The sequence below is a fragment of the Lactuca virosa genome, chromosome 2 (assembly GCF_052849685.1).
Source record: "Lactuca virosa cultivar CGN04683 chromosome 2, Lactuca_virosa_CGN04683_v6, whole genome shotgun sequence".
NCBI classification, from domain to species: Eukaryota; Viridiplantae; Streptophyta; class Magnoliopsida; order Asterales; family Asteraceae; genus Lactuca; species Lactuca virosa.
Window position 1 is genome coordinate 229,356,750 of NC_136427.1, and position 11,647 is coordinate 229,368,396.

At 33.5% G+C, this 11,647-nt stretch overlaps 1 protein-coding gene across 1 annotated transcript; it reads left to right on the forward strand.

Moving 5' to 3' along the window:
* Positions 1-3,145: 3,145 nt before the first annotated feature.
* Positions 3,146-5,441, forward strand: LOC145160356 (Pentatricopeptide repeat (PPR) superfamily protein). The gene has a single exon (XM_079079512.1). It carries the CDS (start codon positions 3,301-3,303, stop codon positions 5,371-5,373), a length of 2,073 nt encoding a protein of 690 aa, XP_078935638.1. The 5' UTR covers positions 3,146-3,300; the 3' UTR covers positions 5,374-5,441.
* Positions 5,442-11,647: the final 6,206 nt, after the last annotated feature.

The window sequence follows — 11,647 nt, forward strand, 5'->3', positions numbered from 1 at the left end:
ACGGAAGCATTGTAGAAGTGATGTTTCGCTTTCTTGGACCACGTGGTGGATATGCAAGGAAAGGGTAAGGAAATCAAAGACATTCCGCAAAGTGTGCGACTACCCGAATGGATTTCCAGAGGATCTAATTGGAATACCTCCAGTCAGACAGGTCGAATTCCGAATCGACCTAATACCGGGTGCAACACCAGTGGCAAGATCTCCTTATCGCCTGGCTCCATCGGAAATGCAAGAACTATCCAGTCAACTTCAAGAACTTCTTGACAAAGGCTTTATCCGGCCAAGCTTCTCTCCATGAGGAACCTCGATATTGTTGTAAAAAAAGAAGGATGGATCATTCAGGGTGTGCATCAACTATCGAGGGTTAAACAAACTCGCCATCGGGAACTGATATCCATTTTCGAGGATTGATGACCTGTTCGACCAGCTACAAGGATCCCGTTACTACTCAAAGATCGATCTAAGATTTGACTACCATCAACTCAAATTGCAAGAAGCAGACATTCCAAAGATGACCTTCAGGACTCGGTATGGTCACTATGAGTTTTTGGTTATGCTATTCGGACTGAACGACAATGCCAACCAAAGTATGCCAATTCTTAGGGCTTGCAGACTATTAGCAGAGATTCATTGAGAACTTCTCTAAGATATCCAAAACTGTAATCGCTGTAACCTAGAAGGACAAGAAATTCGATTGGGGAGACAGACAAGAGTCTGCCTTCTAGAAACTGAAACAACTGTTGTGTAGTACATTAATTTTGTCTCCTCTGGAGGGAACAAAAGGCTTCGTAGTATTTTGCGATGCCTCACACCAAGGGTTAGGATGCATACTAATGCAAAGGAATAAAGTCATTACATACATATCTAGACAACTTAATCCAAACAATACCAACTACATTACTCATGACTTAGAGTTGAGAGCTGTAGTGTTTGCCTTAAAGATTTGGAGACACTACCTCTACAGAATGAAGTGTGTCATGTTTACCGGCCACAAAAGCCTCCAACATATCTTCGACTAGAAGAAGCTCAACATGAGACAACGAAAGTGTGTCGAATTGCTAAATGGTTGTGAATGCGAAATTCGTTATCATATTGCTAAAGATAATGTCATAGCAGACACTTTAAGTAGGAAAGAACAAGCAGACTCACTTGGTGTAAAGGCTCTAACCCTAACCATCCACTCCAATCTCACCACCAAAATTCGAGATGCTCAGCTAGAAGCACTCAAACCCGAGAATATCGTGGAGGAAAACTTGCGAGGTATGGACTAATAGTTCGACCTCAAGAAAGACGAAAAACGATATCTCATGAACCGAATTTGGACCCCAAGCTTTGGAGAAGTCGTGAGTCTAGTTCTAAATGAAGCTCATATGTCGAGATATTCGATACATACCAAATCAAATAAGATGTATCTCGATTCTTAAGAAGTTTTATTGGTGGCCCAACATAAAGACATAGATTGCCACATATGTCAGTAAATGTTTGACTTGCTCCAAGATCAAAGCAGAGTACCAGAAGTCGGTTGGTCTACTACGATAACCGTCAATCCTATAATGGAAGTGGGAACAATTAACCATGGACTTCATAACAAAGTTGCCAAAGACATCAAGCACTTTTGACACCATATGGGTAGTGGTTGACCATTTGACCAAGTCCGCCTACTTCTTAGCCATCAAAGAAGCTGGCATATTTATTTTTGTATGTACAAAAATCATATTTACACCTTTAAAGAAAACATATTTATATCTTTAAATTTGTATTTATAATTTTAAAATTGTATGAATACATATTTATTTTTGTTATTATATGCATTTATTATTGTTATTATATATATTTAAAAACATATTTATGCATTTAAAAAAAATATTTTTATACATATAAAATATATAAAAAAACATATAAAAATGCTATACGTTAAAATATATAAAAACGAATAAAAATGTTATATATATATATATATATATATATATATATATATATATATATATATATATATATATATATATATATATATATATATATATATATATATATATATATATATATATATATATATAATATGTATTTTTTTCAAATATAAATGTTATACGCATAAAAAAACATTATTTATATTTATAAAGAGAACATACTAAAATGTATAAATATATAGAAATACATATTATATTTATAATATATAAATACATTTTTAAAGTATATAAGTACATAAAAATGCATATAAATATGTTTACATTGTTTTTAAATGAATAAAATATGTTCACTTATGTTTATATACTTTTACAAATTTATTTACATATTATAAAGCATCTTTATACATTTTTAAAGGTATAAATACGATTTAAAAATATAAATATGTTCTTATACATGTAAAAATTATTATTATTACTATTATTATTATTATTATTATTATTTTAATTTTTCCAAAATAATACATATAATGTATAAAAATGTAGGCTTTAAGCCACTTAAATTAGTTCAGTTTAGTCGTTAAGGCTTTGTATCGGAGAATTAAAGGTCCCAAGTTCGAAACTCACCAACCCCCTTTCTTCTCCTTATTGTTGCATTTTTGCTAATATATAAGCTATGCTGCAACAATCTATACACAAATAAATGTCGAGCGTCGTGGGTTCAATTCGCCCAACCTACTTCTCTGTCCATTTGATGTTTCTTTTTAGTAAAGAATGAATGTTGTCGTGACAGCCACGTCAGTACCGAAGATCCAATTTCAGTAGGAGGTTAAATGACAAAAATGAACACGTTTTTTAAAATATTAGACATCGTATTGATAAAAACGACACATTATAGTTGAACTTTTTCCTTAACAAGTCTATATTTTACATTTTCTACCTTTGACATTTCTTATTTATAACATTACAGTGTAAATCGAAGAACCAATGTATAAAATAGCTTTCACATACATTTTCCTTCTATCTTGGAATAATGTAATAATCTAAAATCTAAATTATGGACCAACACCTTCAATAAAAACATAATTAAACTATCAAAGACGGGGATAGGTTTGGGGTGGGGGCATATTGGGCCATTCCTATTTAATAAAAACATATAAATTAAAATAGAAGATAAAACCATTTTGCATCGTTTACTTAAAATTACATATATGATATTATTGGGTATGTTCGGGCATTTACACCCCTAGATGCGACAGCCCAACCCACCATCCAAAATTCGGGTCCGGTTTCTTTTTGAAATCAATACAAAACGTTGCACAGAGAGTACAGACTACAGGGTCTTTCTTCTCCGGTCTACACACCATCGGTTTGGTCGACGTTTCAATACAAAATCATGAGATTGACGAGAGGCCATTTTCGAGCTATCATTGACTGTACTGAACGAGCTATATCCACTTCTTCCGATACCTTATTAAAAACCCCTAATCTTGAAAAAACTTTCTTCAAATCCCAAAACAGTGAAGATAATCTCGTAAAAAGACTATGCCGAGAAAACAAACATGAAGAAGCTATAATTAATCTATGCGAACGATACCGTTTAACAGAAGCCATTCAAGTACTTGATCATATGCAACGTCCTTCTCCATTAGTGTATTCTAATCTTCTTAAGCTTTGTCTTCAACAGAAAGCCGTCGCAGCCACCAAAAGAGTCCACACCCACATAAAAAGATCCGGTTTTTTCCCAGGGGTATCGAGTTTAAATCGAATTATAGACTGCTACTGTAAATGTGGGAGTCTTGTGGATGCACGTATTGTGTTCGACGAAATGCAAGAGAAGGATGTGTGTTCTTGGAATACTATGGTATCAGGGTATGCAAAAGCTGGACGGCTAAAAGATGCTCGTAACCTGTTCGATGAAATGCCTGAAAGAGACAATTTTTCTTGGACTGCAATAATTTCAGGATACGTCCGCCATGATCGTCCCAATGATGCATTACAGTTGTGTAGAACAATGCTGCAAGACTATAATGTTAAGCTCAACAAGTTCACAGTTTGTAGTGCGCTTGCAGCTTCTTCAGCAACTCAAAGCTTAATCATTGGAAAGGAAATCCATGGACATATTATGCGTACAGGTATAGATTCTGATGCAGCTGTTTGGAGTGCTTTATCAGATATGTATGGGAACTGTGGGAGTTTGGATGAAGCTAGACAGATATTTGACAAAACTTCAGATAAAGACGTTGTTACATGGACATCAATGATTGATCGGTATTTCAAACATGGGAAAAGGGAACAAGGGTTCCTCTTGTTTTCAAATTTGTTAAAATCTGGAAACAAACCTAACGAATTCACATTTGCAGGGATATTAAACGCTTGTGCACATCATAACACAGAAAGTTTAGGCAAACAAATACATGGGTATATGACACGCATTGGTTTTAACCAATCTTCTTTTGCAGCAAGTGCCCTTGTTCATATGTACTGCAAATGTGGGAACATGGAGGTTGCAGATAAGGTCTTTAAGTGGATACCAAAACCAGATTTAGCTTCATGGACTTCTTTGATCAACGGGTATGCCCAAAATGGGAAACCTGAAGAAGCTTTGAAGCTATTCGATTCATTACATGATACTGGAACTAAACCTGATCACATCACATTTGTTGGGGTTCTTTCAGCTTGTACGCATTCAGGTTTGGTTGATAAAGGGGTTGAATACTTTAATTCCATAAAACAAAAACATGGGTTGGATTATACCATTGATCATTATGCTTGTGTTGTTGATTTGCTTAGTCGATCTGGGAGGTTTATAGAAGCTGAAGAGATAATCAAGAAAATGCCCATGAAACCGGATAAGTTTTTATGGGGTTCTGTTCTTGCTGGATGTAGGATTCATGGGAATCTTGATTTGGCTAAACAAGCAGCAAAAGTATTGTTCAAAATAGAGCCTGAGAATGCAGCTACCTATGTCACACTCTCCAACATTTATGCTGCTGCTGGAAAATGGGGTGAAGTTGCAGAAATTAGAAAGATGATGGATGTAAATCGGGTGGTGAAGAAACCTGGAAGAAGTTGGACTGAAATTAAGAGAAAGGTGTATACTTTTTTGATGGGAGATACATCAAATCCAAGATTGAAGGAGATTCATGAGTTGTTAGGGGAGTTGCAGAAGAAGATGAGGGAAGAAGGATATGTTCCTAAGATAGATCATGTGCTTCATGATGTAGAAGAGGAACAAAAGGAGGAAAATTTATCGTATCATAGTGAGAAATTGGCTATTGCATTTGCGATTCTTGTTACTCCACCAGGAACGATGATAAAAGTGTTTAAAAATTTGAGGACTTGTGTTGATTGTCATACTGCTATTAAGTACATCTCTAAAATTGAAAGTAGGAAAATTGTTGTTAGGGATTCGAGTAGATTTCATTGTTTTGAGGGTGGGAGTTGTTCATGTAAAGACTATTGGTGACTGGTGAGTTCACTCAATTAGCTGCAAGATTTTCTTTATTAATAAAAATGGGAAATTTCAATCAAGAATATTCATTCGTACTTTGAGTTATTCCTAAAATCGATCGATTCTTATTTAACTTTACTTTTCAAATGTATCAGAGTTATCGGTTTTTAGTATCACCTATTAATCAAAATAACCAATGTATAAGATTTTTTAATAAAAACTAATTATAATTTTAGAAATCGTAAGTTTATTGATTTCGAATGGATAATACCAAGTAAATAAGTTATTTTTTCCTTTATATGTACATACTTTATCAAATTATCTAAGTCACACACCGACCCTTTAGTGGATATGGCTTCCATTAGATAAGTCTACACAAATTGATAACAGAAGGTTCCGATGTTTAACAATTTCACATCCATCTCCAAAGATCTTACCTACATTGAAAAACATAAACATTCACAATTTCGATAACTATAGACCCTATAGAAAGTTGACTCCTGTCTTCAGCCACTCAAAGAAAACCAATCGCAACCTAAAAAATTCAACCCATGAAGCTCGAAATTGAAGCCCACAAAGGTGAAGATTTGGTTTACCTATACAGTACAGTACACTAGTACGGAGTGCCGAGCTTGAAGCCACTCAAGAAGAATCACGGTTTTAATGTTTTAACAGAAACGTCTTTCTTTTCTTTGAATGCATATAATGTATCTAATTGCAAATGGTAATCTTAAAATTAGCCTTCATTTGATTGCAATTTGCAAATGGCCATCTTAAAAGAGAAACAACTTCCTTTTCTTTAGTTGATCATAATAATGTTGATTATTGATTGCAAATGGAGTGTGCAAGGTAAATGTTTAGTGTCTGATTTGTTGGCAATCTTAATAATTTTCATATGATTCCATCACCATAACCGAACGAAAAGCTAAAAGGCAAATGAGAAATTGTGTATATATAAATATTTATTTCTCTCAAGAACATAAACCTGGGACCACCGATTCATTTTTTTGATATTTCTTCGGTTGATTAAAGCAATGACACTTGAATACAAAGAAATTTCAGGGCTATAAATTGGAAAAAAATTTTAAAGGTATAATGTAAGTAGAATGTTTTAACTGCTTATTTGAAAGTAGCATGTTATAATCTTTTTGAGTTCCTCCCTAAGTACTTGGTCATTGAAGTCGAATTCTACATTTTTTTAACATACTGAAACATTTGCACTAAATATTTGAATAAAATTACTTGGTTGTTTATGAAAGCACAGAAAGAGTTTTCTATAGAAATTTGAAAAAATTATGAAATATAAGAATAAACATTAGTAAAATGTTAAACATATAAGTGATACCCAATATATATAATAGGTTTTTTTTTTCTGGATTAAACCTCAAGTTTTAATTTTCTTAAAAAGACCTTGCATTTTTTTTCCTATTTGGCCCTTGTAGAAGGGTTAGTATTAATTTTCTGGTTTTAAACAAAAACAAGTTTCAGAAAAGCCCTCAACATTTTTTCCCGAAAAAACCTTCACATTTGAAAACTAGCTTTCAGTTGATTGCAAAATGACCATTTTAAAACGGAAACAACTTCATTTTCTTTAGTTGCTCCAAATAATCTTGACTGATTGCAAATGAAGTGTGCAAGGTGTTGGTTGACTTCACGGCTATTTAGCTCAATCCTGTCAAAAATACAATACAACACAATAAACCTTTGTTCCTAATTTTCTAGGATTTAACTTGAAGAAAATGTTATCATGTTTTATTCATATATATATATATATATATATATATATATATATATATATATAGAGAGAGAGAGAGAGAGAGAGCTAGGTTCATGTGTTTCTTATATTTATTGTGTGCTAGATTGCACCAATAGGAATGTAGTTAAATTAAATAATTATTTAATTAAATAAATATAGATATTAAATGATTTTCATAATTGTATGTATATTAAATGATATTCATAATTACAATTCTCTTTCTTATAGAAACTAATTAAATTCGTCATTAATGTCAGCAACAACATTCTTTCAAAATGAATTCACATATAGGTTTTCATGTATGGGTTCATGTTTTGTTTATAGACTCACTTACTTAAAATACAACAAAGTTGCATGGAATATGAAGAACGAGAGTGTATTCTAGTGTATTCTACTAGAATACACTCTCATTCTGTTAAAATATACTCTCATTCTTCTAGAATAAACTCTCATTCTACTAGAATACACTCTCGTTCTACATGTTCCAGACACTTTGTTGTATTTTGAGTGAGTAGGGTCATGAAACAAAATACAAACTCATACATGAAAAACTAGATGCGAATTCATTCTGAAAGAATATTATTGCTGATATTAATGACGAACTTCACTAGTTTTCATAAAAAATGTATTATAATTTTGGATATCATTTAATATACATATAATTATGGAAATCATTTAATATATATCTTTATTTGATTAAATAATAATTTAATTTTCACTAAATTCTTATTTGTGCATTCTAGCACACAATAGATGTGAGAAACATTTGAACATAGCTATATATATATATATATATATATATATATATATATATATATATATATATATATACTCAAACAAGTTACTTTTCTGCATAATCGTAATCTTATATATTCTACCTTTAAATTAGATTAACCTCATAAAAAACAGTCAACTCCACCGCTTGGCTTTGGTTTGTTTTAAACTCATTTAATTATGATATATGAATCAACTCTAACCATGTCCATACCAATTAATAAAACAAGACTAATTACTAATGCACAACTTAAAATTGGGACTTAAATTATTCCTTACTTATTAGAGAGGAGAGGTTGTACTAAAGATATACTTTAGTTTATTCCTTACGTACGTATTAAACTAAAAAGGAACAAAACATGAAACCAAATCTAGATTAATCTAAAATTGGGACTTATTCCTTACGTACTATGAGAAACCAGTTTTGAAAAATCTCACTGATTTGATTTCTTCTCTGGAATAACAAATTAGAAAAAGCAAAAGATAAAAAAACATACATAAAATAAAAATGAGTCCCGCTAAGTTTTGTGAACTTGGCACACGTATATGTTTTTTCTTTTCTATAAATAAGATCTAACATGATCATTATGATAAAGAGAGACATATGATTAGCATGAAGGTACGTGAACACTCACATCCACTAAAGCTCATTGATTTGCAACTACAATATGAAGAAGAAGAGGAGGATGAAGAAGAAGATGAGGGTGGTTATCCGATTACAAAAAAAGTGGGCTTTGGAGGTGTCACATGTTGGACGTGTAGGGAAGAAATCCATATGTACCACAGGTACTACTACAAATGTATTATGGCTATTGGAGATTCATCATCATCATCATCATCATCATGTAATTATTTCTCACATCACAAATTCTGTGGTGAGCTCCCATCAAGGTTAGAACACCCATCACATACTCTTCACCTGCTACGATTTCCATATTCACTTGCAGATTCATATCGTTGGGTATGCAATTTTTGTAAGAGAAATAACAAGCCTGGAGAACTATTATACCAATGTGTTATATGTGATTTCCACATTGATCTCAAGTGTGTTGTGGAAGTAGGAAAAAATGTGATCCATCATCCATGCCACCCTCACTCGCTCATGTGTAAAATCACAGAACCCATTTTGTGTTGCTGCAAGGCTTGTGGGAAAAGACATGAAGGGATCTTCTTTCAATGTACCATTTGTACTAACTTCACAATACATTGTGAATGTGCTTTCCTACCAGAAAAATTGTTCATCCAAGAAAGAACACCAAATCATTCTATTTATCATATCCATCGCCTCACCATTTCATATTCCTTCCCCTTGAAAGATCAAAAAGCTAAACATTTTCCCAGATGCAGAGTATGTGGTGGTGATTTTGTAGGTAAGGATGATCTTTGGATTTACAAATGCGATAAATGTCTCTACTATGCCCATCTGGATTGCGTAAGAATGCCCCCTCCAACTGCCGGTAATTAAATCATTTTTACTTTTACAATTCATTTCCTTTATATATATATATATATATATATATATATATATATATATATATATATATAGTATGTAGCTAATTCCCAATTTATGAGGCTCAGGTTTTGGCAAAACCATTAAAAATTATGAAGATGTTAACCATCCTGGTCTTCTCCATCTCCCATTCCCTGATGAAACATACAGCCTACCAAAACACTACTTGTTTTTCCAACAAACCACTACTGATCATCATCATCATCATAAGATTAAGGTAGATGATCGCCTAACACACAAGAGTCATCAACACCCTCTGATTCTAGTTGATCATGGGCAAACCTCCTCCTCCTCCTCCTCCTCCTCAAATTATTTGTTATTAATAAAGTGTCATGACCCAATGAAAAAGACCCAACTGCTATGCAACGGATGTCTCAGACCAATCATGTCCACCATGCCTTTTTACAAATGCCCTTAACATAGTTGCAGCAACTTTGCTCTCCATGAGTGGTGCACTCGACTCCCCCCAAAAATACAAAACCACCCGCCTCACCCACAACATACCCTTCTTCTCATCTACTCAAACAATCTTCCTTTCTTTTTTGGTGTGTTTAAATGTAAGGTTTGTGATCTGGCTTGCAACGGATTTGCATATGGTTGTGTTGAGTGTGGATACTATGTGGATGTTACATGTGGGTTTATACCTAAACAAATCACACACAAAGCTCACCCCAATCACCTTCTTTCACTAGTTCGACGAAAAAGATTTAAACTTACTTGTCATATGTGTCACAAACATCATACTCCAGGTCAACTTTCATTCCGTTGTGACACGTGTGATATTTATATACATCCGGAATGTGCTTTGTCATTAACCGAGACAGTCAGGCACAAATATGACGAGCATCCCATGCAACTAAGTTACCTCCCGATTGAGGACCACAAGAGTGAATACTTTTGTGAAATTTGTGAGGAGGATTTGAATCCTCATGCGTCTTTTTATCATTGTCAAGATTGCGCTCAGTCTGTACATACCGCTTGTGTTCCGTCAATACTTCAATGCGAGACAGAGACCTATACCAATCGCAATGTCCGGTTGCTATATCAGGGATGAGTTTATGATTTCGTGAATATAAAGTTTGGAGGCATTTATAACGCTAATGGTCACCCACACCCTCTCTCTTTTGCTCAAGGTATTATGTATGATGGCCATTGTAGTAAATGTGGTTGGAGATTACAATATAAAATGATATTTAAGTGTCTCGAGTGTAGATTTGCAATTGATCATGAATGTTGTAAGAGTTTGAACCGCATATGAAGGTTCCAGTTTCTCTTCCACATGCATGGATGCTTTGAAAACACAATATGATGTGTAATTGTCATTACTCTTTCTTTCTTGTAGATCTCCTTTTATGTGTAAGATGGTGATACAATAAATAATTTGAATCAAACGTTTGCATAATATGTGTGTTAAACTCTTGCAATCCTTTTGTTCATCCCTAGTAACTCAGATATCTACTAGTATTTATTTATTTATAACTTAATCACAGTAGTTTGCCATTCATACTATTAATGACACCAGTTTACCGTTCGTATACTTTATTGTTATTGCTTTCGTTGTGTTATTTAATATTTTTAGTGGAAAAACATACAAACACCTATAAATGTGGCGTTGTAATACACAGCTAGACCTGTGGAATGTTGTGAGACACAAATTGTTGTTGGAAAAAGTTAAGGCGATGTAGTGTCTCTTTAATGGGTTTATATTTTTTTCATCTATTTATCTTAGGAGGATTCTTAGATGTTTTCAATTAGCTTCTGGGCTAAAAGTAAACTTCTCAAAAAACAAGGCGTAAGATATTGGAGTCAAACCAACAGGCTCTCACTTTGAAACCATTTTGGGATTTCAATTCCAGGAAGGAGAACACTAGTCTGGTGCTTCATAACATTGTATCCATGTTGATAATGAAATTAAATTTTATTAATATTTTAAAAAGTTATAAACACAGATTCTGATAAAAAAAAATAGAAACCTGAAGTGCTTTATGTAGCACTGTATGTTGATCTTCCAATCTCCTGCAACCAAGAAATGACACCTATCGCAAGGTTGATGAGAGACTAGTTATGGTCCTTACAGATTTACAATTGTTGGAAAAAAGTAGGGCAAGCGTAGGTGGAAGCTCGGGCAGTTTGACACATCTAGCCTTTTGAGGACAGAGTGTTGGGAGATGCTAAAGGGTAATTTAGTAAATTGGTTGTCACATAAGATTAAGTACTCTAGTGATGACAGAGTGCCAATATCAACTGGT